At 40.1% G+C, this 27,795-nt stretch overlaps 1 protein-coding gene across 3 annotated transcripts in view; it reads left to right on the top strand.

Annotated features, from left to right (window-relative positions):
* The window catches only part of LOC121278232 (uncharacterized protein KIAA0232-like), a 90,118-nt gene that overhangs the window by 28,755 nt on the left and 33,568 nt on the right, over positions 1-27,795 (top strand). For all 3 annotated transcript variants that reach the window (XM_041188470.1, XM_041188464.1, XM_041188455.1), the window contains 2 exons: positions 2,950-3,452; positions 14,623-14,760. In XM_041188470.1, the coding sequence (XP_041044404.1) occupies positions 3,222-3,452; positions 14,623-14,760 (369 nt within the window). In that variant the 5' untranslated portion in view covers positions 2,950-3,221. The remainder of the gene's footprint in view (positions 1-2,949; positions 3,453-14,622; positions 14,761-27,795) is intronic.

Below are 27,795 nucleotides of genomic sequence, written 5' to 3' on the forward strand. Positions count from 1 at the left end.
AATTGGGCTCTGGCATCAATCAAAAACCAAGGTCAAATTGACCAGAAAAGCAGTCAACCAGAGCAACAATACAGTTAGCAGAAGTCTGTCAATAATTCAGGCATGAATATTTTGAGAAAATAAGTAAATGCTAGTTGCTTTACAGAAGTGTAAATGCAACAAAAATATACATTGTTTCAAATTTTTTAACAAAATCTATAATTAATAACATGAAAATAATGCCAGAACAGAGAAGATATTTGCTAAAATTCTGACAACGGAACCAATAGGTGCTGACAAAAGGAAAAAACCTGAAGTATGCTTTTGGCATAAGGTTTCATGGGGCAGAGACAAAAATGGCTCTCAAATGGTGCCAATCTCTTAAAAGAACAATGTATCTATTTCTATTTTCATCACAATACTGATTCAGGGCGTAAGCACAAAAGGAATAGTCTAAGGTGGCTGTTTCAAACATTTGCATTTCTAAGGAGACTAATGTAATTCGTCTCCGCGTTGGGAAGCCTGACTTAATTCTTCTTAAACTTACCCCTACCTAAAACTATAAAGGCTAAAGCAGTTCTCAAGTACCAATGCTACCTGTACGTTTTTAAAATCTCTTATATCATTGCCATGCTTATACCTTGGAAGACAAATTGATTGAGGGATTTAATTAGGGGAGAATCTACTGCCATCTTCTCTCTGCACATCACAGAAATAATAAACTGTTTTAATGAAATAGTTGCAGAGATACCATGCCATTGCTCAGCAAGTCACAGGATATACCATTTGTAATATAGTTTTTTGTAGACAATGGCTAATAACTGACTAATGACAGGAGCATTATGTGGTGTAACACAATACAAAGTGTGGAACTCCCTCTGACAAAAAGTAGTAGATATTAGTTGAATTAATAATTTTAAATCTGAGATTGAGAGATTTTTGCTAGCCAAGGATATTAAGGAATGTAGAACCAAGGCGGGTCAATGGGGTTAGGATACAGATTAGCCATGATGTAATTGAATGGCGGAACAGAAACAAGGTGCCGAATAATCTGCTACTGTTCCTGCACCCCTATGACTAATGTGTCCCAATTTCTCTCCTATTTCTTCTAATAACCTTGGGTAGAAAGTGTTAGGCTTGGAAATTTACCCTGATTGGTCACACGTTTATTTATTATAAATCTGCGATCAATTTCTCTTACTGTTATGCTGAAATTTTATTTTCAGCTACTTGCTTCCTTGATAGAAAAATATAACTTAATTGATTACAAAGCTTTGATAAATCAGAAAGTTGAATTTTTTTGAAAAATTTCAGATGCCAACTTAGCGTGTCAGGAACTCAAGGGGGTAAATTATACAAAAAGCATTCCAACATGAAAAAAGACATATTTTAGAATAAAATAATTGAGTTTACTTGGGCAGTTGTGTTTTCTATGTTTGAAATCTCCAATAATGTTTTCTTCTGGAGTCTTCTCCCTCTTTCAGCCACTTGAGGCTTAAGGTTTTCTTCTTGTCATATGTATTGCTGTGCATGGAGCTTAACCAAAGAGCCAAACACAACTCCCAGCATGCACCATTGTCACACATCACACTGCCTGACAATTGTTGAAATGCAGCTTCAACTTTCTGTACTTCTGAATCTAATGAATATCACTTTTTTTGGTCTGCAAAGTTCATATGCTGCATTATAGATTGCATTGGGTGGTACTTGCAGATGCAGAGTACATCTTATCACTAAGGGTTGACAAGGTGAGTTTTTTCTTGATGGTTGGGGTATGGGGTCAGATAAGGAGGGTGGTTTAAATTACCTGCTGGATATTGGGAGATGGGGCTATCATTTTGTTGACATGGGCTGTAGGAGTTGGGGTCTCGCTTATCAACTAATGGTTTCAAAAGGAAACGGGTACTCTGGTTATTTAAGTGGTACATTTGGTTCATCCTAAACATGTCAAATGCTGTAGTGTCAAGTCACAGAAAGTGGTTAAACGCAGATTGTTGTGGCTATCTTTAGGGAAGGTTTGACTTTTCTCTGCAGGAGAAAGGTATAACATTTTGATCGATGAAGTAAAAAGTCACTGTCTTTTCAACACCCCAAGAGCTGGTTATGTTCTTTTCCGAAAATGTGGGGTAAAATTATTTTCATTTTTAGAATTAAATATTATAATTGTATAATTTCTGCTTTTAGAATGTAGGAATTACAATTCATTTGTCAAAGTGATTAAACAAACTATCCTGTATCTCATACACTTGGTATAAATAGAAAAATATCTGAAGCTCTACAGCAAAGCTTTATGTTGTATTTCTGTTAGAAAAATGACTAGGAGATTCATAATAGTTTATAAAGGAAACAAGTGGCATTTTACATTATGAATCACCAGTGTGTGGTGCACCCATGAATTATATATGTATAGCATTTAAAAAATTGAGCCTTACCACCATAAAAATCAGTTCTGTATATAAACAGCTACCTCATTTGTGCTGCAATTTTTATATAGGTACTGAAACTCTCTCGACTAATTTTGCTTGAGTTGTTACACCTCATAGAGAGAGTAATTTGAATTTGGATCCCAGTGGTGACAGATTGTGTTTTGTTGCCCCTTGCCATATTTTCAATCTCTATCTGGTTATCTATGAATATTTGAACCATGTTGCAGTAAATGGGTTAAATAAAAATCACCAAGTCAAACCTATTTCAGTTCTTTAAGAAAAAAATTCTGAATTCAGCATGAAAAGAATGAAAATCTTTACTTAAAGATTCCAATCTCTAACATTGATGAGATCTGTGTATCTATGGTTTCATTTTATCTATCAGAATTGCTTAAGCTAAAGTAGATCAACTAGAATTTAGTTCAGTTTTGCTGAATTGCAGATAGCGCATGTTAGATTGTATTATCGTTATTTCAATATTGATAGTGGTCCAAAGTTTGAGATTTTAAGAGTAACCCTTGCAAACCCTTATTGTATTTTTCAGGCTCTACTGCAAGTAGCCTTATTGTAACATCATGAAAGGCATCTGAAATTTTGCAAACACAGGAGAGTGTTTTGCTAGTTGAGATCATATTTCATTCACCATTGGTCATGCCAATAGAGTGAGACTTCCATCTATTGACTACTTGCAACTAGTATAAATGGTAGTCCAAGCAGTTGGTCTTCCATTACACCTGGAGTGAGCAGCTCCAGATAATTATTCAATACCTGTAAGGAAAATGCTGCAAGATTTAAGAATGCCGACGACTTAGCTTCATGCATCCAACCTGTGCAGTTGTTGTGGAAGGCCCACCATCTGAGGGATCCCCAAGCTCTTGCCAAGGCCCCACATCTGCTCCTGAAATGTCTCTCTTTCAAGCTTTGGGTCCAGTGCAGACCTGGTTAGGACAAGAGTTGGAGAAATGTGGGATCGATGCCATGATCTACACTCGTTACGTCCTCAGTCTTCTGCTTCATGACAGTTATGACTACGACATGCAGGAACAGGTACGCAGAGTAACTTTGTTTATAATTACAAAATTAGTCATTTTTATTTTAGTCTAGCAAGCAGCTTGTTTAGAGTTCCGTTGATTGTGAAATAAAAGGCTTCTATGATTTAACATTGTTTTCTAAGCTATGATATTGTTAATTAAAAAAAAAAATTAAATATAAAATTGTTGTTTTCTAACCTAAATATTTTTCTGAAAAAACTCTTCAACAAGTATGAGATAATTTACTTGTGTTAGTTGATTGATGGGTTTCTTTATTGTTGACCTCAGTATGCAGAGTTAATGTTACTTTCTTTTGGCTGTCGGATGTCAGGAAGTACTTCTTTGCACAAAAAGCTGTGGAAGTCTTGGAACAAGCTATTGAGCCTAGGTCAACTGAAAATTTCAAAACTGAGATTGATCGATTTTTCTTCAGCAATGGTATTGAAGGATACAGAACCAAGACGATTAGATGGAGTTAAGGTACAGATCAGGCATGATCCTGTTGAATAGCAGAAAAGGCTCAGGCTGAAAGGCTTAATTCTTTTCCTTTAATCCTAAAGTCTAGGAATACAACAAATAGCTTAACAGGCCAAAAACAATAATGTATCTCTGACTTTTGGTTCCTGGTAAACAATAGTATCAATATGATACTATTTTGGCAAGTAGTATTCCATGATGGTTTCCTGGATAATGTGTTTATGACCAACCATTGCAGTCATTAAAATAATTTGGAGAGATCAATGAACCAAGACATTCCATTCAATTCCAAACATCTTACTTGTGGTTTTCATTGGGATGTCTGGGATGAAGGCAAGAATAAGACAGGGAGATGGGCAGGGCTGATTAACATTTATACCTACGAAAGTAATCAAATTTTAGTAAAGGAATATCCTATGATGGATGGGATACTGTTATTTGCCTTCCTAGTGAATACTTCCCTAAGGTATTCATTTAATGATGACAGCAACAATAGCTTGCTTTAATATATTGCCTTTTATGTAAGAATAAAAACCTTGAGGCTTTCAGAGGTGTAAGGGAAAATGAATGCCAAGCCAAATGTGGGTGAGATTTAGGAGAGGTGACCAAAAGCTTGGTCAATAGCTTCAACCCATTTGCACTTGTAAAGCATCTCAATTCTTCTTTGGTAAACCTCTTGCTGTTCTGCTCTAAGTATTTCCTTAATGTTGTGTTTAATCTTCCAGCTGTCTCAATTTTTAAGTTTCTTATTTACCCCTTGGACCATTATAAGCAATTTTTAGTTCCTGATATATTATTCTTAGTGATCTTGCTCACCTTTCTTCGTACAGACTTGTCGAGTTCATTTTTTCTTGCTCACTTTGTATGCTATTCTCAATCTATTTAGGATCATGCTTGTTTAATCATTGATTCCTATTTCTTAGTGTGTAATCATCCTATCTGGTCAATGGTTTTTCCTCAAAAGATATTCTCGTTGTTCATAATTAAGGGAGTAAATTGTCCACTCTTATTCCTTTTGAAGTTGCCCTTTAAAAGTTGCCAATCTGCACATTGGTTTGTGTTAATGCCAGATCACGTATCGTCATGTTATAGTTGCGATCACTAAATTAAGCCTTTTCATCAGTTTGATGTATTTTCTCCAGATCACTTATTATCAAGTTGTATTATCATGTGAGTGCTTCATGTGGCATCCTTAATGAATGCCCAGAAAGTAGCTTTATGTTGCTAGTTCCAATTCTAGACCACTTGGTCATTTTGATCGTTAAAATTCCTCACTGCTATGAACTTCATAATTGCACTTCAGTTTTGCCATCAAAAGATTAACAAAAACTTTTTTTGTTTTGACCTCAACGGTAGTAAAATCTGGGAATTATTTTGCTCCTTTAGTATTATATAAGCTAATTTTCTTGCAAGTTTATTCTGTATCAATGCGGGGAGGTGGGGGGCGGGGGTTGAGAGCAGGGGAGAGCTTTTGTTTTTGTTTTTCATTGTGAAGGTACAACCTGGCTCCTGTGCATGCATTTCTGGGTTTAAAGGAGCCATGTTGGATGCTGGCAAGTAACCCACTCGCTGAAGTTGGGAATTTCATAATTGGATGTGATTGGGTGCTTTTTAGCACAATTATCAACCTTGGAAGATGTTAATGAGCTCTTTTTAAGTAGTTTTTTTTAACTTAATTTTAAATATTACTTGATTAGGATGGGTTTTCTGGGGCTCAAGAAACTGACTGGGAAAAACTGAGGTAAATTTGAGCTGCAGTTCAGGTGGGTATTTAAACTTATCCTTGTTCCATCTGAATTAAAGCTCATATTGCAGATGCTGTCTCAGTTGCTGCTGGTAAATGTTCAGTAGAGGGTTCGTGAGTACAGATTTTTTTTCAACCTTTTGAAGATCTGAAATTGACAAGGTCAGAATGGGAGGTGGCTTGGCTATGTTTGACAATACATACATGGAATGCCATTGCCATTTGTGGCAAAGATCACAAGTTGTGATGGGATCAGCACTTGTGGAGGTAGTGGATGGCATTACCCATACCATGGAATTTAGAGAAGACCCTCCGCTTTCTTGACTCCTCAGTTGCAGAACAATAGTAGGTTGTTGTTGTCCTGTCAGGTGGTGGCAGATATCTGTGATGACAATTGTCAGAATGAGCAGACACACTGATCCTCCACCCTGGCTGGATTCTTCCAAGTAGAGGCTCCCATTGATTGACGATCCAACCACTACCACAGCAACAAGAGTTTTTATTAACTGCAAGGAATATTCTTTTTCGTGCAGTGGGACATGCAGGCCTACATCAGATTTATTGGGAGCTGTCTAGATTCTTTCATACTAGGCAGTCCAACATCTCATTCTGAGCAGATTTGAGGACTGGCTTGTTAGAGGCAAAGGATCTGCCACATCAGACTTAACTCATAACACCAGTGAGTAACCCCACCAATGAGCGCTACAATGAGAGCCACATGACCACCAGGCGTGTCTTTGAGCAAACCGTTAGAATGGTGAATGTGGCCTTAGGTGCTTTGATATGACTAGAGATGTCCTTCACTATTGGCCGCCAGGGTGTCCAGAATGATAGTGGTTCCTGCGTGCTGCACAGTATCTCTCAGCAGAGATAATTGCAGATGAAGGAGAACATTGGGGCTCATCACTCATCTTTCAATGAGCAGACGAACGGGAGGAAAGAAAAGAATGAAGATGGGGCACCCATCCCCCGACCAGCCACTTGCACTGATGCCAGGTATGCCCTAATACACCTACTGTGAAACATAAATGAAATCCTGTGGGTTCACTCCTACCACTCACCACCCACTGCACACTTGCAATGGGTCCTGACACTTATTGCCATCCATCATGAAACAAGTGAAAGTTGAGTTAGCCTTCAGGTTGCAGGGATGGTGAAAATATGGAAGTGGTGCTAATCTATTAACTTAAAGTGGCATTATTTAAAAAAAGGAAATTTAACAACATAGCATTTCATTAAACGCCCATGTTAAAATATCTGGTGAATTATAATTTTTTCAACTTGATGCACAATGTAGGAAAGGAAGGGAAGCATTATGTGTGGCTTCGGTTCAGTTAGAGGTACGTTGCTTAGATCACCGCTCCAGGTTGCCCAGATGGTTAGGTTTACACCTCTTAATTTTTTGAGCCCTTGAAGGCCCTATCATAGACCGCTCCCCATGCATCTGTGCAAGAATAAACTCTGCCATCATAGAATGAGGTAGCATGTTGAGTACTGGATGAAGCAAGGCCAATGAGTTAGAAGTGGGAGTGCTTTGAATGGGATTCCCACTTCCACGTCCCCTTTTGCCATCATCTCTTTCCGAGATTTCTTTCATGCTCTGTGTGTAAACTATTGAACTGTTTTTTTTTAATTTGGAAAATTTAATATTTATTCAAGTGGCTGTAACTCCATTTGCAAAAAGTGAAGCATGTAATTAAAATACAAAGTGATAGCTTTGTTAAAATATTGAGAGCAAAATGAGAAAAGCCAATTTAGTTGGTATATCTTGTCCTGTTTATGTTGGTATCCACGACATGTTTGGACTGTATTCTTTTATTCTAAGCTTCTTAACACATGCAAAATTATTTTCTCACATATTTGAGGGGCAATAGACAGCCTGGTTACAACAGGCCATTTACCTTATGTTGGTGGTGGGAAGCTTGTAGAGTCCATAATGCAGAACAGAATTAATTGACAAGGTAAATCATGTCTGGTAAACTTGATTGCATTCTTCAAAGAAATACCAGAGGGTTAATGCTGTGCTATGAGGACTTTCAAAGATGTTTGATAAAGGGACATGCAAGACTTATAAGCAATGTAAAAGGTCATGGGATGAAATGGGCTGTGACAGTGCGGACACGAAACTAGCTAAGAGACAAAGCAGAGAGAGTTGTGATGAATGGTTGTTTAACAGGCTGAAGGAGGTACTTAGATGTCCCTTTAGGATTGATATTTAGACAAATGCTCTTTTTGATATACATTAATAACTTGGACTTGGGTATCAGGAGTATAATTTTGCAAAACTTGGAAATGTAATAAACAGTGCTGAAATGAGTAATAGATATCAGGAGGGCACAGACAACCTGGTGAAATGATGAAACAAGTGAAATTTACTTCACAGACGTATGGTAGGAAGAATGTGAAGCAATATAAACTAAAAGGCACAATTTTAAATGAGGTGCAGAAACAAATAGCTGGAGCTTCACATAAGTCTTTGACAGTGGCAGATACTTATAGTAAGACAGCACTTATAGTAATATAGCACTTCCAATGTATTAAAACATCCCAAGCTGCTTCACAGGAGCATTATAAAACAAAATATGTCACTGAGCCACATGAGGAGACACTAGATCAGATGGCCAACGCTTGGTCAAGGTGGCAGGTTTTAAAGAACATTTTAAAGGAGGAAAACGAGGTGGAGAGGCATAGGTTCAGATTCCAGAACTTAGGGCTGTGGCAATTGAAGTCATGACCACCAGTTATGGGGTGATTAAAATTGGAGTGCCTGAGGCCAGAATTAAATGAGTGCAGATACCTTGGAAGGTTGTGCAGCTGGAGGAAATTATAAAGGCCAGGGGGGTGAGGCCATGAAGGGCTTTGAAAACAAGGGGGAGAATTTAAAATCAAGACATTGTTAGACCGGAAGCCAATGTAGGCAGGTGAGCGCAGGATAAATAGGGGAATTAGACTTGATGAGAGCTAGAACACGGGCAGCAGAGTTTTGGATGGCTTCAGGTTTACAGAGGGCAGAGTGTGGGAGATCAGCCAGGATTGTGTTGGAATAATCAAGTCTAGAAATAACAAAGGCATAAGCGAAGGGTTCAGTAGCAGCTGAACTGAGATGGGTGAAGCTGGGCAATGTTGTTGAGGCAGAAATAGGTGGTCTTAGTGATGGCACAAATTTGTAGTCAGAAGATCTCGGGGTCAAGTATGACACAAAGATAGCAAACAGTCTGGTATAGCCAGGGAGAAGAAAGGAATTGGTAACTAGGGAACCAAGTTTAGAGTGGGTACTGAAAACAGTGACTTCAGTCTTAACATTTAATTGGAGGAAATTTCTGCTTGTCTAGTGCTGTATGTTAGATATTTGGTAGCAACGGAGAAGTCGAGAGAGGTGGCAGTGAGATAGTGCCGGGTGTCATCAGCATAAATATAAAAACTAATGCATTGCTTCAGGGTTGCTGAGGAGCAGCATGTAGATAAAAAATAGGAAGGAGCTAAGGATAGTACCTTGGGAGACACGAAAGGTAAACTTGGGGGAAGAGGAGCCATTGCAACTGATACTCTGGCTCTGATAAGATGGTTAAGAATGGAAACAGCTAAGAGCTGCCCCACCCATCTAGAAGATAGTGGAAAGGTGTTGAAGGAGGCTGGTGTGGTCACCCATGTCAAAGGCTGCTGATAGAGTGAGAAGCATAAAGAAGGATAGTTTATCTTTGTCACAGTCGGAGAAGGTATCATTTTTGACTTTGGTATGAGCCATTTTGGTACTGTGGCAAGAGAAGAAACCTGACTGGGGGGATTCAAACATTGAAAGGTGGACATGGATTTGGGAAATGACAATATATTCAAGGACTTTGGACAGGAAAGGGAGGTTGGAAATGGGGCAATAGTTTGCAATTACAATGGGGCCAAGGATTGGGCTTTTTTTAAGGAGAGAGCTGATGGTGGCAGATTGAAAGGAGAGAGGGACAACACCTAAAGAAAGAGAACCATTAAAAATATTGATGAACATAGGGGCCAGGAAGGGAAATTGGGTAGCCAGTGACGCAGAAGATGGGTAGTCAGTGGTTTGGTGTGAATAGAGTTGAGAGAGCAGGGGCACAGAATACAAAAGCAAGAAAGCTATGCTAAATCTTTATGTATTATGACTTAGGCCTCAACTCAAATAATGGGTTGAATTCTCATCCTGAGATGGAGGTGGATTTGGCAGGCTTTCTGGAAGAGCTGGAGCACCAAGCAGCATTCAGATTACTCACAACTTCCCACCCTCCGCAATTTTGGTGGAGGCATCTTCTTGAAAGTCATGGCAACCCGCCCAACAGTGGCGCTTCATCAATTAAGGCAGTTAATAAGCCACTTAAAGGCTGATTCAGAACTTTGCGACAATGCACAGGAAGCATGCTGGGCTGGCAGCACCTCTGAGGAGATGAGGGAGCTGCACAGCAGGACCCATCTAGAGAAGTAAGAACCATTCTTGACACTGAATAAATTATGGAATAAGCAGAGAGCAGCTTGTGCATAGGCACACAGTAGCCGTTGCATAAGTCAAACTCGCAGTGTGTTTCAGGTGGAGGCATTGAGGCTTTTGCGGGGAAGTACATCTGCAGAGATCATTAGGGCACAGCAGGTTTCAGACAGCCGTTGCCATGCAACTGGTGGCAAATGAGGCCATCCCTGGATGTGGTACCAAGTAGTGATGAGGACAGCTGCGTCAATGCATGGAGTCCCTTGGTTCAGAGGGAGGCAGAGGTGATGCCTGAGGGGCATGATGGTGCTGCAGCCACCAAAGGGTGTACTGCCAAAGATTCAGTTTCCTGGCCATGTCGGTGAATCAGTATAGTCAGAGGCTGCATCGTTTGAGGCAGGGCGTTACTGTGTGCCTGTGTGGAAGAGGATCTTGGGCATTGCCGGTTGAGCGGCTGCATCTGCCAGCTGCCATGAAAGTGACAGTGGCCTTGAACTACTTTGCCTCTGGTTCGTTAAAGGGGCAGCAGTGGACCTGAGTGGCATCTTACAAGCATCAGAGAGCGAGTATTGGATCAAATTGCCTTCCAGGCTGATGAGGCTACCCAGGCCCAGAGAGCCATGGGCTTGGCAACCATGGCAGGATTTCCTCAGATGTAGGGCGTGACTAGCTGCACCCATGTGGCCATCATGGCCCTGGTGGAGCAGCCAGAGACATTTATCAACATAAAGGGATTCCACTTCCCTAACGTACAGCTGGTGTGCAACCACCAAAAATGTTTTCTGCAGGTATATGCAAAGTTTCCTGACAATTGCCATGATACCTTTGTGAGGCAGCCACAAGAGTTCATGCCACCTGAGAGATTACGTGGATGGTTGCTAGAGGACAAGATTATCCATTTAAGGAATGTCTGCTAACATGTGTTCAACCCCTCAGTGAAGGCACAGAGTCATTACACTGCTACCATCTTAGCACATGGGCATGCCATCAGACTGAGAATGCAGATCCACTGCTTTGAGTATTCAGATGGATTCCATCCAGCATGCTCACTCAAGGGTTTCTGTGCCATCAGTGCAACTAAACACTCATGGCATGTATTCTGTGTATAGCAATATGATGTTCCTACATCCACTCAGCATGATGCCACATATCGTTTTTCATGAGGGTGGCTGCTCTTTCGATGGAGGAGTTCATGTGCTCGTATGCCAGAGACATGCTGAAGGCCCTGCTCGACCTTGGAAAACTCTGATGTTTAGGCAAATCATTTTGACATCTTCTGTTTCTGCTGCAGAAAGACTCACCTTGTATATGACCTCGAGGCTCTGCATCTCTGTCTAGCTGAGCATGGCTGGAACTCCCCCTTCCTTCGAGTGCTTACATCTGCATTTGCCTCCATCACTTCCTCCTGCTCACTCATGAAGTGATGGTTACCTTGTGCCATCCGTTCTAAACTTGTGTGAAACTCCATCAAGGTCAATGTGTCTGCGCTGATGGAGGATGCGCTTGACTGCTGCAATGGTGGTGCCTTGGATGCATTTACCTCCTCTGAACATGTTGCCAATGGCACAGTTTTTTTTTCTTCTTCATTCATGGGACGTGGGCGTCGCAGGCTAGATCAGCATTTACTGTCCATCCCTCATTGCCCTTAAGAAGGAGGTGGTGAGCTGCCTTCTTAAACCAATGCAGTCCCTATAGTGTAGGTGCACCGACAGTGCTGTTAGAGAGGTAGTTCCAGGACTTTGACCCAGTGACAGTGAAGGAACGACAACATATTTCCAAGTCAGGATGGTGAGTGGCTTGGAGGGGAACTTCCAAGTGGTGGAGTTCCCATATATCCACTGCCCTTGTCCTTCTAGATGGTAATGGTCATGGTGAGGAGCCTTGGTGAGTTTCTGCACTGCATCATGTAGGTGGTACACACTACCGCAGTGGGGGAGAGAGTGAATGTTTGTGTTGAAGGGGTGCCAATTATATAGGCTGTTTTGTTGTGGTTAGTGTCAAGCTTCTTGAGTGTTGTTGGAACTACACTCATCTAGGCAAGCGGAGAGTTTTCCATCACACTTCTGACTTGTGCCTTGAAGATGGTGGAAAGGCTTTGGGGAGTAAAGAGATGAGTTACTCACCATAGGATCCCTGGACTCTGATCTACTCTTGTAGCCACAGTATTAATATGGCTAGTCCAGTTCAGTTTCTGTTCAGTGGTAACCCCCCAGGGTATTGATAGTGGGGGATTCAACGACAGTAATGCCATTGAATGTCAAGGGGCGACAATTAGATTCTCCCTTGTTGGAGATGGTCATTGCCTGGCACTTGTGTGGCGTGAATTCAACTTGTGACTTATCAGCCCAAGCTTGGATATTATCCAGGTCTTACTGCATTTGGACATGGACTGCTTCAGTATCTGAGGAGCCATGAGTGGTGCTGAGCATTGCGCAATCATCAGCAAACATCCCCACTTCTGACCTTATGATGGAAGGAAGGTCATTGATGAAGCGGCTGAAGATGGCTGGACCTAGGACACTACCCTGAGGAACTCCTGCAATGATGCCCTGGAACTGAGATGATTGACCTCCAACAACCTCAAACATCTTCCTTTGTGCTAGGTATGACTCCAACCAGTGGAACGTTTTCCCCTGATTTCCATTAATTTCAGTTTTGCTATGGCTCCATGATGCCAACTTGGTCAAATGCTGCCATGTAGTCCATGTGTATAGGACATACCTGGACAATTTTCCACATTGGCGGGTAGACATCAGTATTGTAGCTGTACTAGAACAGCTTGGCTAGGGGCGCGGTGAGTTCTGGAGCACACATTTTCAGTACTATTGCCGGAATGTTGTCAGGGCTCATAGGCTTTGCAGTATCCAGTTCCTTCTGCCATTTCTATGTGATATCAAGAGTAAATTGAATTGGCCGAAGACCTGTGATGCTGGGGACCTCCAGAGGGGGCCAAGATGGATCATCCACTCTGCACTTCTGGCTAAAGATTCTTGCAAATGCTTCAGCCTTATCTTTTGTGCTGATGTGCTGGTCTGCCTCATCATTGAGGATGGGGATATTTGTGATGTCTCCTCTACCAGTGAGTTGTTTAACTGTCCACCACCATTCATGACTGGATGTGGTCCATTGGTTGTGGGATCACTGAACTCTGTCTATTGCATGCTGCTTATGCTGGTTGGCGTGCAAGTTGTCCTGTGTTGTAGCTTCACCAGGTTGACACCTCATTTTTAGGTCATCCTAATGCTGCCCTTGGCATGCCCTCCTGCACTCTTCATTGAACCAGGGTTGATCCCCTGGCTTGGTGGTAATGGTAGAATACTGACCATGCTTGCAAAACTCAGAACATATTGTCCAAAATTAGATGTGATTCTGTGATTGGACATCACTTATTGGACAATCCCGAATATGCCAAGAATTATACTAACTACCAATTTAAGAATATCAGTTGGGGTCGCAATGTGGCTCACTTATGCTTGCTAGAAGCTACATACATTCATATGTAGGGCTGGTCCTCTGCAGGCAAAAGGAATTTGTCCAGGCATTGTGCCTTTTTCAATTAAGCAAAAGCTTGGGGAACAACCATTCCCCATTCCCCAGGGCAACGCCTCAACCAATCAGAGTCCACTTGCTAACCAGTCAGCACCCTTTTTCTCATGCAGGATAAATTGTTCCCTTTGAAATTTGGTATTCTTGTCCTGATGAGTGCAATCCAAAAAGCTTCAACAGCATTTCTCTTTTTTCCGCAATACTCATGTTCTGTACTACCAAGTGACGACTTGAGTTTGATGGAGACTGGAAAAGCTGCGTTATTCTTGAGCAGAAAATGTTCAGGGAGATTGAATAGGTTATTTTTTATATTGTGAAGGGTTGTGATAGACTATATAGGGAGACACTGTTTCCACTGAGAGGATGGTCGATAACGAAAGCATACAGATATTTAGCAAAATAACCAAAGGAGAAATCATCACCAGTACTAGCTACAATGGCAAACCTGTAACAAATAGTGCTTTACTTCAGCTCAAAAATATTACTAATAACACAATTTCTAAATTGTATTCAAAACAAAAACAGAGTTACCTGGAAAAACTCAGCAGGTCTGGCAGCATCGGCGGAGAAGAAAAGAGTTGATGTTTCGAGTCCTCATGACCCTTCAACAGAACTAGGGAAAATTCTAAATTGTATTGTTTGTTTTTCACACTTCAAATAAAAAATACAAAAATTTCAGATACTCATCATTGTGCTTTCTTAAAATCTTGTACAACCATATTGATGTCTTTTTCAGACATGCATCTTGTATTCTGAACAAATTTCTACTGTCTGCTTCAATATCCCTCATAATATGAGTGATGTTATGCAACCGCAGTATCCCATTATTCTGTCCATGCTTAGTGCTCTTTATTAATGGATCGATTTATTGCATTTTACCAAATCCAGTACTCAGTTGAGCTTCACTTTGAATTATGAAGTGGTAATTTTTCTGTAGGCTAATTGTTCCACTCTAATTTTATGAAACAGGAAAATGACATCTTCTTGGGCTGGGAGAAAGGAACCACCAAGAAATGGGGAAGAGGAAAAAGGAAGTGTTCAGATCTGAGTCTTGAGGAAATGAAGAAACAGGCTGCTGTTCAATGTCTGCGTTCTGCTTCTGATGAAGTAAGGAGCATTGCAAATCTGAATTAAACTTTTGAAAATTATATGAAAAAAACTGCTGATTGGGTTTTTTCCCCACTGCTTGCAAATTTCTATAAGCATTTGTGCAAATCAATGTAGCAATGATTTTTTAGGAATAAGATTGGTGTTACTATTGCCACAGTTGTATTAACTTGTGGTTCTTGGTTATTTTCTGCTTTTTAGTTATCAACTAGGGTTGGCAATAAATGCTGGCCCAGCCAGTGAAGCCCATATCCCGTGAATGAATTTTTAAAAATCATAATCAGATAATACAAACATAAATTGTATTGAAGCTTTTCAAAACATTTAAAAAGCAGGTTTCTGAAGCATGATTATGTTGCAAATTTTCTGAATTCTTATATTATTGAGCACTGGTATATTCTTTACACCATCTGAGGAAAACCTCAAGTAAGCTTGATTGGCAAACAGAGAAGCATGAAAGTAGAATTTTTGTGGATTGGTAAGATCATTTGATCAATGTCCCAATATTGTGATCGGACCATTCTTAATCTTTTGACTAAGATAAAAGCAAAATACTGTGGATGCTGGAAATCTGAAACAAAAACAGAAAATGCTGGAAAAACTGCGGATCGAACAGGATCTATGGAGAGAAAAACAATTAACGTTTGGAGTCCGTATGACTTCTTCAGAGCTGAAGAAGAGTCATGAGGACTCGAAACGTCAACTTTGTTTTTCTCTCCACAGATGCTGTTAGATCTGAGTTTTTCCAGCATTTTCTGTTTTTGCTTTTGTTAATCTTTTTGACTGGTTGCTTAGCAGGGGTGTTAAGGCACAGCCGATGGTAAATGCTGAGTTGTTCAAATCCCAAAGGGAAACTTGAAACAACTGCCACAACTTGTTTTGTAATTTGTATAAATTTTGTGGTGTGCCTTGAATTCAGTAGTAAAAGACGACCAAGTCTTATAGGTTTTTACAAAACTAGGATTAAACATTAATTAATAAGAGAAATTATTTTAAACATAGATATACAGATTACTGCTATGATAACTTCTAAATCCCCTACTTATTCTGACTCCCAGTTACACTTTTGTGAAGGCAACAGTAAAACATAGACTTTAAAAGACCCAGACAAGGTGACACACCCTGAACCAGCCAAATTCAAAGTAGATTTTCTTAACTTCAGTTCTTTGAAAGCAGCAGCTTGAGGCGTAGATGTTGAAGGTTTTTAACACTTGTTAGATCTTAAAAGTGCCTACCCTTACACACATCCTTTATACATATATTCGCTCTTTTATACATATTTTCCCCTTTGAATGCAAATTCCCATTGTTTCACTATGTCTTTGGACTTTACCTTTCTGATAATAAAAATCTCTCATAGTACTAAGTTTTACCAGTAATCTTTGGGAAAAGTAAACACACAGTTTCTAAACTTCACCTGGCTGGGGGACACATTTCACCCCTCCTTTGAAAACAATCTAGTCTGGTTTGTTTAAAAATGCAAATGTCTTTTTACACCTTACATTCTAAACTTCCCCCATGTTAACCATGTTTACATCAAAGGCTTCAGACCAGCTGCCTTTAATCCAATTAAGTCTCTCACACATACACAGACACATAACAGACACAGGCACCACTATTTTACAATAAATTCCGATAGCATTGAGAATTATAATTGTATCAGCTCAAAATCATTATATTTCAGTGTTTGATCATCTCTATCCATACTTATCTAATTATGACCACAATAAAAGACAATATGCATTGTTCTTTTTTAAATGCAATTCATTAACAATATATTAACTTATTAAAATATGACATGTATCTGCTATTACATGAAGAAAAGCAGTTTTTTCATGCTTTGATTTAATCTGATTTTTAATGGTGCCCCGACCTGTACTACTCTGCCCACAATTCAAACGGATTAGCCAGCTTGTGTCTGTAGGGCTCATTCGTCTATAATTAAAAAAAACAGAAAATGCTGGAAATGATCAGCAAGTCAGCCAGCATCAATGGAAAGAGCAACATAGTTAATGTTCTAGGTCACTGACCTAGTATCAGCACTGAGTCCTCTCTCTGTCGCTGCTTGATTATTTCCAACATTTTCTGTTTTTATTCAGCTTTCCAGCCTCAGTAATGTTTTGCCTTTGTTTTGGGCTCATTTGTTTGTTGGCCATTTCCAGCATAGAATGGCACTCCTGTGGAATGCTGGCTGGGAGATTGTGGGCCTGTGGTACTTGATTTTAAATCTATTAATTATAGTGAATGGAAAATTTGACACAATGTCAGCAATTTTCCAGCCAGCATTACCCACAGGCGCCTGCAATGCCCAACCTTGGAGTTACCACTTCTATTGCTTCTAAATATTTTCCTACTTTCACCAATGAAAAAAAGCTGTGTAGGTTTTCTCCAAACCCCTCTTTCTGAATGTTGTGATGTCAAAAATTGAAAGCAGTATTTCAACTGTGGTCATGTCAATTGTTCTGTATAAAGTTAGATTAACTTATCAAATGTTTGAAAAATAAATTCTGACACTTAATGAACTTTGTTAATGGCTTCATGTTGACTGGATGGTTTCAGCTAGCTAATGGTACACACCTGGTCCCTTTCCTTCTGCTGGCAAATATCTCTACACCTCTGTCTTTTATATTTCTGTTCCAAAGGCACTACCCTATCTTTATCTACACAAAAGTCTACCTGCTTAATTTGAATCAATCCCTTTTGAATTCACCATGCTTCCTTACATTTGTCTGGCCAAACTACTAATGTGGCATATGTCCTCGTTTTTTTAGCTGATCAACAAATTACACTCACACAGCACTTTTAACATAATAAACAGCCCCAAAGTGCTTCACACTCTCACCCTCCCCTCCTCTTGGTCTTGCTTTCTGTCCCTCACTCCTTTCTCTTGCTCTCGAATCCTGTCTTGTACTTACTACCTTTCACACTTTTCCTAGTACTATCATAACCCCCCTTTCCACTTGTGCTCCCCTGTATCTCCTCTCACACTCCCCTCCTATCTCTGGATCTTCACTTCCCCCCTCTCATTCATTCCGTCTCCTGTTAATCCTTAAATAATTGATCTTTTTCCTATGAGCAGTGGTATAGTGAGTCCAAAAAACACTCATTCCTGAATAGCATGCAATAAAAACAAAATTTAGCAATGTCTCGAAATCACTGGCCTGATAATGCACTGTGCATAACATAACATACAGCCCTAATTATTGTGGAACAATGAATCCTTCGACTTGCTGTTAGCCATGCCATAGGCAATGTGCTAATTTTATTATTAAAATGATTGACCTACTTCCATTATGCGTTTTTATTACTGATCGCTGATCTGAGCATGCGAATAATTAAAACTGCATGCTTAGATCAGCTGAAAATATGTAGTGTAGAGAGTTCGTTGAAGTGCAAGGTTTAGAGAAATCAGGATGGTGTTATTCTTCCCACACCTCAGCTTTGAACAAATAAAAATGCCTCTTCTTTACAAAGCATCTACTAGACTATGATGCAAAACCACATTCAATAGCAATTTCATGATCCCTGTTACAGAAACATGAAAAATCACATTCAAAGGGTTATTCTCTCTGTCTGTCTCTCTCTCTCTCTCTCTCTCTCTCCCGCACCACTCCCCCCCCAACTTAGAGCACCTTTCACATCCTCAGGACATCTCAAAGCACTTCACAGCCAATTAAGCACTTTTGAAAAATAGTTTCTGTTGTAAGGAAACATAACAATCAGTTTGTGTATAGCATTGAGGAAAATGATCAGAAATCTGGTTATGCTAGCATTGAGCAATAAATAAGCGTTGGACAGGACATCCAACAGAACTCCTCTTCTTTGAATAGTTCTATGTCATATTGGCATGGATGGAAGATTGGCCAGTTAACAGGAAACAGAGCATAGCCATAAATGGGTCTTAGTCTGGTTGCCAGGATGTAATGAGTCGTATGCCACAGGGATCAATGCTGGGGCCTCAACTTCTTTCAATTTGTATAAATGATTTGGATGAAGGCACCGAAGGTATGATTGCTAAATTTGTTCATGATACCAAGGTGGGAAAGTAAGTTATGAAGAGGACATTAGGAGGCTACAAGGGGTCATATATATGTTAAGTGAGTGGGCATAGATCTGCCAAATGGAGTACAATGTGGGAAAATGTGAAATTGTCCATTTTGTCAGGAAGAATAAAAAGAAGCATATTATCTAAATGGTGAGAGATTGCAGAGCTCTGAGACGCATAGGGTGTGGGTGTCCTCGTGCATGAATCAGAAAAGGCTAATGTGCAGGTACAGCAAGTAATGAGAAAAGCTTATAGAATGTTATCATTTATTCTGAGGGAAACTGAACGTTAAAGTAGAAAGTACAAGACAGAGGACTCGAGAGCAAGAGAGAGGAGTGAGGGACAGAAAACAAGATCAAGAGGAGGGGAGGGTGAGAGATTGAAGCACTTTGGGACTGTTTATTATGTTAAAGGTGCTTTATGAGTGTAATTTGTTGATCAGCTAAAAAACGAGCACATATGCCCAGTTTGGCCAGACAAATATAAGGAAGCATGGTGAATTCAAAAGGGATTGATTCAAATTAAGCAGATAGACTTTTGTGTAGATAAAGATAGGGTAGTGCCTTTGGAACAGAAATATGAAAGACAGAGGTGTAGAGATATTTGCCAGCAGAAGGAAAGGATCCAGGTGTGTACCATTAGCTAGCTGAAACCATTCAGATACACACCTGGATCCTTTCCTTCTGCTGGCAAATGTCTCTACACCTCTGTCTTTCATATTTCTGTTCCAAAGGCACTACCCTACCTTTATCTACGCTTGTAAGTTAAACTGAAGCACATCAGTTGTACGGGGCACTTGTGAGACCATATCTGAAGTGTTGTGTAGTGTATTGGTCTCTTTATTTAAGGAAGAATGCAGATGCATTAGAAGTAGTTCAGAGAACATTTACTAAACTAACACCAAGAATGGATGGGTTGTCTTATGATAAAAGATTGGACAGGCTTAGCTTGTATCTGCTGGAATTTAGAAGAGTAAGAGTTGACCTGATTGAAACATATAAGATCCTCAGGGGACTTGACAGGGTGGATGTGGAGAGGACATTTCCTCTTGTGGGAGAACCTAGTACTAGGGATCACTGTTTAAAAATAAGGGGCCACCCATTTAAAGCAGACATGAGAAGAATTTTTTTCTCTGATGGCCGAGAGTCTTTGGAACTCACTTCCTCAAAAGACAGTGGAAGTAGAGTCTTTGACGTTTTCAAGGCAGAGGTAGATAGATTCTTGATAACAAGGGGGTGAAGGGTTATTGGGGGTAGGTGGGAGGTTACGGTCAGATCAATAATGATCTTATTAAATGGCAGAGCAGGCTCCAAGGGCCGAGTGGCCTGCTCTTGCTCCTTGCTTGTACGTTTGCACCCACCTGATAAAGCACGGCCTCACCTGAAAGTTAGGATTCTGACTGTGTGTCACTGCCTCAGTATTCCACTGAAGTGTCATTTTAGATTAGGTGTTCCCAAATTGGGGAGGATGCAACAAGGATATAAGGAGGATGCAAGGCTGGCTGATAAAGGGAACTCGCTATGCAACTGCTCATACCTAGACGAGGTGCAACATAAATCTGAATTTCTTGAATTCTAAAGGAAACAGGAGAAATTTAAGTTTAAATTCTTAAAGGTATTAATTCATACTGTCTCGTGGAGTGATCTCTGCACAGCATGGGAGGCTTGTATTCTAATCTAGAAGCAGAAGTTGGACCAATCAAAGCAGTTCTTGCTGGATAATAAATCTGTTCCTTTACACCAGCAGCAGCTCTGCTTGGCTGAACCTCTGCTTATCGAAATCAGGAGCAATTTAAAGGTGAGATTTCCCTGTGTGAGGCTATATCAGTTACTACTTTATTTTTAATTTTAAAGTTGCCCAGTTCCTTTAAAATTTAAAAGAAATTCATATTTTTGTTTGTCGGTCTGCCACAGAAATGTAGGAAGGTGGGAATAAGACTGCGTTGTGTTGCAGCTGCAGGTATCTAATATTATAGTTTGCTGCCAGTCCAGGTGATCCTTACCTGAATTGATATGTTATTTCATATTGAAGTGTTCCGAAGGCCTCAGTGTCCTCTAACTCTTGTGTTCTTTAGCTGGTCTAACTTTGATGATTGGTGTTGGGTAATTGTGAAGGGATGGAGTTATTTTTGAAATGTTAAGTTTCTGGCAGAAGAGAAGGAGGAAATACAATCTTCTATACTTGGGATTTGCATTACAATTCTGATGAAAATTGTCAACCACAGTGTGTTGAAATTCTTGCAGAAGATAACTTGAAACAAGTGAGTTAAATGGTCAATTCAAAAGCAAAATACTGGAAATCTGAAATAAAAACAGAAAATCCTGCAAATACTCAGCCAATCAGGTAGCATCAGTGGAGAGAGAAACAGAGTTAATGTTTTAGATCAATGACCTTTTATTCCATTCTGATGTATTTCCAATATTTTCTGTTTTTATTTAAGCTAAAATGTCACACACAGACCAAACGCCTGTCCTCTGAGATAAATCTAAATAACTCTTTGAACTGTAAGGATATTTGCAGCTAATGAATGAAGTTTGAAAGCTATCTTTTGGTAAAGTTTTGGCATTGCCCTTCAAACTAGAGGAGCAGTGCAGCATGTTTTTGACTAATTATAAATCAACACTGCCATCGTTTCCTGAGCTGGTGTTTTAGGGTTTTTCTAGACTATTTGGCCAACATAATTTATAGGCCTGATGAACTCTAGCTTTTGCAAGTTACAAACTGTAACATTTTTGTCTTTCACAAAAAGTACAGAGCGTTGTCAAAAGCTTTTACTGTGGACCAGGGATGTGGTGAAAGATGTAGCAAATTCTGGACATTGTCTTCTGTTATTGCGGACAGTGTAATGTCAGTCCTAAAAGTTGAAAGATGTAGTTGTGGAGCTTTTGTCTTTGCCTTGCAGAAAACATTAAATACTTTCCTCAGTGAGGCAAATGAATGCAGGATTTTGTCTTGGTTTGAAATTTGGTTTCAGAGAGCTTCAGACCAAAGACCAAGATTGCTGTGAGTTTAAAGTTGAATTTGATCAGTAATACAGGTGATTCTATTTTCAGAGACAATCTTAAAGTCATGACTCTTGATCACTTCTGACTTTCAATTCAAAAAGAGTTCCTAAGTTGTACCAAAGGACCATCGAGATTGTTGTCCACTTGCCTCTGCTTATATCTGTGTTCAGTGCAATTTTTTCCCCGTGTTTGTATCCAGAAAAAGTCTAGAAGCAACTTGAATGTAGAGACTGATTTTCATTTAAAATGCTCTAAAATCAAACCAGGATTCTCTGAACTATACACTAGCAAACTGGCTCATGCTACTCATTGAGGTAAATGCAAGTTATCAAATATTTTGTATTCAAGTTTATTCAATTATATAATTCTGCTGCTGTGCTGTTTTTGGTACTTGCTGTCTTGTTTTAAGCAAGCCAAGATTATAAAAGCCTTTTGCTCTGAACTCTAGCTTCACCCCTACTTCCCCTGTCTGCACTCACCAATGTTTTTTGCCCTCTCCCAAAGGCAACATTTTGGGCCTTTGCTATTGAGCAAGATTTATCCACTCAGCTTCCTTTACCTGCACTGAACAGAAAAACTGTTGCTGATCCACTGTTTAAACCCTCTCTTTCATTGAAGGAGAAAACAACTTTGTGCACTCTAATCCAAGGGAAACCATCCCTGGCCTATTGCCCCCTATTACAGAAAGTAGTTGACTTGGCCCTGGTAACCTGTTTATTTTTCCAGCACTAGTCATTGAAACATGCTTCACCCCTTCCTCCTCCTTGTGCATCTCCTATTCCTCCCTTTTTTTTCTCACTGTCCACTCTTGAATTATTTAGAAGTGAGAGTCTTGTCATTGAATAATCGTTTTACCCCACACCCCAACCCTGGCTCCATGTGCCCTTGTGAGGCTACTCTTCTGCCATTTGATTTCTCCTTTTACAGTATTTCTCATTCACAACCACAGCTGGATGTATTTTCCTTCTTCTGATAGCTGGCTGTTTCATTTCTTCTCCCTCTGCTGATCTGTTTTTTCCTTACCTCTGATCCTCCTCCTTTCTTGCCTTTCCTCTCCCAATGTTTTGTATGATCGTAATCTAACTTTTCACTAAGATTAAAAATAGAGTATGCTGCCCACAGTCCAATGTTTTGCAATAACTTGAATATGCTTTCATGTCACACTAAAGCAGAACTGCAGTTAAGGCTGAAGAATTTGCAACAATCTTCAGCCAGAAGCATCGAGTGGATGATCCATCAGCCTCCTCTGGAGGTCCCCAGCATCACAGGTGCCAGTCTTCGGCAAATTTGTTTCACTCCATGTGATATCAAGAAATGGCTCAAGGCACTGGATACTGCAAAGGCTGTGGGCCCTGACAATACTCTGGCAATAATACTGAGGATCTGTGCTCCAGAACTTGCTGCACCCCAAGCCAAGCTGTTCCAGTACAACCACAACACTGGCATCTACCCGGTATTGTGTGAAATTGTCCGGGTATATCCCATCCACAATAAGCAGGACAAATCCAACCTGGCCAATTACCACCCCATCACTCTGCTCTTGATCATCAGTAAAGAGATAGAAGGGATCGTCAGCAGTGCTATCAAGCGGCATTTGCTTAGAAATAACTTGCTCACTGACGCTCAATTTGGGTTCTGCCAGGATCATTCAGCTCCTGACCTCATTGTAGCCTTGGTTCAAACACGAACAAAAGAGCTGAACTCCAGAGGTGAGGTGAGCATGACTGCCCTTGATATCAAGGCAGCATTTGATCAAGTGTATCATCAAGGAGCCCTAGCAAAACTGGAGTCAATGGGAATTGGGGGGAAAACACTGTTGGTTGGAGTTGCACCTAGCACAAAGGAAGTTGTTGTGGTTGTTAGAGGTCAATCATCTCAATTCCAGGACGTCACTGCAGGAGCTGCTCAGGGTAGTATCCTCGGCTCAACCATCTTCAGCTGCTTCATCAATGACCTCTCCTCAGAAATAGGGATGTTCGCTGATGATAGCACAGTATTCAGCACCGTTTGCGGCGGCTCAGATACTGAAGCAGTCCACATCCAAATACAGCACTGTTATGGTATCAGTGTCATTTTTGCGTTGTTACCTAAGCAGTATTAATTCGAATGTTTATTCAGAAAAATTGCCATGAAAACATTGAGCTAGGGGCTTCTAGATTCAATAGAAGCAGCAGCCAGTGAAACATGCTGCCTTAAGTTACTTCATGTGGACAGGCAGCTGATCTGTGCAACAGCTGTTTAATCCTCGTCTGACATTCGTCATGCTAGAGAAACTAATCTGTCATGCTGCACGAGTACTATCTCTGGTCAAGGGCAATACTACATGCAGTGAAGCTTAAAAGTGTAACACAGCAGACTTTTCCAACACCCTGAAATTACGTCTGGCTTAAGGAGGTAAGTTTTATCAATCATCTCTTATGTTCAGAAAACAAACTAAAATCTGTGATATCTTGCCTCCTAAAATTATTTTAATACATACTGAACAAATTATCTGTTTCAGTTATCCATGTACTGATGTTGGATCAGTTGTTTTGTCTTCAGTTCACTCACTATGTATGTAAGTAAGGTAAACCTAGTGTGTATGCACTAGATAGCAAATATTTTGATTCTTGCACTCACCATCAGTTATCACTGCTGGTTGTTCACACAGTTCAGAATCTGATGAGTTTTTTTTTCTGGCTTGGTATTATACCTTATTTTATCGTACTCATTTCACTTAAGCTTTATCCCATAGTCCAGTGAAGTAGATTGTTAATGGCCACGTGTTTTATATATTTGTTGATGCAATAACTCTATTTATTTTAAAATGCAGCATCAAAGTAGGCTTTTATTTGGATGAGTGAATGTTATCTCTGAGCATGTCAGTCTAAAACAAGGAGGGAACATCTGAAGACAGTGATCATAATATCCTAAAGTTTAGGTTAGCTGTGGAAAAGGACAAAGAATAATTCAGAGAAAATTAATTAATCTGGAGAGAACCAGGTTCAATGGGGTGAGTTCGGATCTGGTGCAGGTAAATTGGAATCAAAGATAAAGGCAGACAAAACTGAATGAGCAATGTGCTGCCTTTAAAGAGATAATTTTGATACAGTTGAGGTACATTCCCATGAGGGGAAAGATAGGAGCAACAAAACAAGCACTCCTTGGATGATGACAGATAGAGAGTAAGATAAAGCAGAAAAAGGGTGCTTATGACAGGTGTCAGGTTGATAGTACAAGTAAGAACCAAGTTGAACGTAGAAAAGCAAAATGCTGCATGGCAGATGATACTTAATGCTGTGAAGGATGTTATTGGCAGGAGGGGATTTAATTTAAACAGCCCTGATTTCTCCTATCACGACTCGTCCGTAAACAAAGGGGTTTTGATTTTGATTTCCCTCTTGATAAGCGGTGGCATACTTCCCAATCCTTCACTTTTGGAGTGACCCACAGCAAACTTGAGATAGGGTAAACTCAGAGGGTTACTTTATTTACACACATTCAAAACATGGGAGGGGTTGTTGTTACGTAGTCCCTAGTGCATTCATAAAATAAAAGAAGGATAGAGAAAAAGATTTACAGGACAAAGACCACAGAGCAAAGAATTATTGTTTCAAGTGAGTCCAGAATCAAAGTCCAATGGAGTATTCCTTCACAGAGGTCGGAAGGCTGAAGACTGATGTTGCATAATTCACTTTTCTAGTAGAGATGACTTCCACGATGAGATAGGCATGCAGTGATGAATAAGTCTTGTAGGCACTGGTACAGAAGTGTAGAAGTTCCAGTAGAAACAGGGTAGATGGGGATCAGACATTCAGACTTGGTCCAAGCCCTTTGTATGAGCTGCTGCTTGTTAGATGGAAGATGGCAGACTGATTAGCAGTACAGCAAGACAATGTTGCAGGTTTCTTCAGCTAGGAGGTCATGTTACATGACTCCCACCTGTCCACTTTGGCTTTGTCTGGATTCTTGAGATTGTTAATGTCCCAACCATTAAGAATTTCAAAGTAGATTGGTAGCCTCCATTTGCCAGGCCTCGCTTAGAAAATGTAGATAGCCTTTTATAATTCCCTTTGAACTTGCAGCCACAGGTGTCATTAGCGTCTCTTCAGAGATAACGAAATGTCCACTTTTCGGAATTTGCCAGAAAATTCCTTTTGTTCAGGGTTACAGGCAGACATAGCTTCAGCCTTTTTAAAGCCTTTGTCCAGTTCTTAAAATTTTAAGAAGTAGCCATGTTGAGGTATATATACCCATCTATATGGTGCAGGAGCAGAGGGACCTGGGTGTATTCGTGCACAAATTGTTGAAGGTGGCAGGGCAGATTGACAGAAGCAGTTAATACAGCACACCGGATCCTGGACTTTACAAATAAAGGCATAAAGTACCAGAGCAAGGAAGTTATGATAAACCTTTATAAAGAACTGGTTCGGCCCAATTCAGGGCACCAGACTTTAGGAAGGATGTGAAGGCTTTAGGGAAAAGATTTACGAGAATAGTTCCAGGAATGAGAGATATCGGTTAAGAGAATAATTTGGTGAAGCTGGGCTGTTCTCCTTAGGGAGAGAAGGTGGAGAAGAGATTTAATCAAGGTGTTCAAGATCATGAGCCATTTGGACACAGTAGGTAGGGAAAGGAAACTAAGGTGATTGGCAAAAGAACCAATGGTGGCATGAGGAAAACCTTTTCTACACAGTGAAGTGGTCAGGATCTACTGACTGAGCGTGTGGTGGAGGAAGAATCAATTGTGGCTTTCAAAGGGGATTTGGATTATTTGGAGAGAGAAAATTGCAGGGTCATGGGGAAAAGGAGGGGAGTGAGACTAGCTGAGCAGTTAGGGGGAGATGGTGGCGTAATGGTATTGTCACTTGACTAGTAATCCAGAGACCCCGGGTAATGCTCTGGGTTTGAATCCCATCACCAACACCATGGAATTTGAATTCAATAAATGTCTGGAATTAAACGTCTAATGATGACTATGAAACCAATGCTGATTGTTGTTTAAAAAAAATCTTTTTGGGAAGGAAATCTGCCATCCTCACCTGGCCTACATGTAACTCCAGACCTACAGCAATGTGCTTGACTCTTAAAATTGCCAACTAGGGATGGGCAATAAATGCTGGCCTTGTCAGTGATGGCCACATCCCATGAACGAACTTTTTAAAAAAAAAAGGCAGGGATCTGGCTTGGATGTGATGGGCCAAATGGCCGCCTCCTGTGCTGTTAGCATTCTGATTTTTAAAAATATGCCAACAGGAAAGCTGTGGCTACTATTTAGGGTATAAATATGTAACTTTGGAAAAGTTGTGTAAACCCTGGAAAAACAGTGTAAATGTTTTCTTTTTCTGGAGATTGTATTGCTTTCTGCTGAAGCTAGAGCAGACAAAAGGGACAAATTGATGCAAATTGTGGCACAAGAAGAAGTAGGTTAATGTGGAAATGAAGTGTGTGGCATATAAAAAAACTTTTAATATATAATTAACAGATCTCCTTGGTGTTGCTCACTGTAAGTCAGGGGGTAGTCTATTTTATCATAATGAAGACACGTGTTCTGTCGGGAATAGTCAAATTTTATTTTAAATGGGATTTTTTTTGCTGCCTCTTTTGGGATTAAATCCTACAATTCAATCCATTATTATGTTAAACCCATAAACGAGTGTCCCTTATTTTAGAGATGTTCTTTTACCTCTATATTTAACTTATCCCACAACACTTTATAAATTGAGAATACAAAATAAAATGAATCGTAAGATGTAGTGTGCGCATTTCTGGTCACCTCATTATAGAAAGAATGTAGTTTCATAAGAGAGAGTGCCGAGGAGATTTATGAGAATGTTGCCAGGACTGGAAAATTGTAGCTATGAGAAAAGATCGGATAGGTTTGGGTTGTTCTCCTTGGAACAGAGGAGACTGAAAGGAGATTTGATTGCGATGTACAAAATGTGAGGGGCCTGAATAGATTAGTCAGTGATTGGGGGCATAGATGGAAAGTGATTGTTAGAAAGAT

This window comes from Carcharodon carcharias, chromosome 1 (genome assembly GCF_017639515.1).
Source record: "Carcharodon carcharias isolate sCarCar2 chromosome 1, sCarCar2.pri, whole genome shotgun sequence".
In the NCBI taxonomy this organism is placed as follows: domain Eukaryota; kingdom Metazoa; phylum Chordata; class Chondrichthyes; order Lamniformes; family Lamnidae; genus Carcharodon; species Carcharodon carcharias.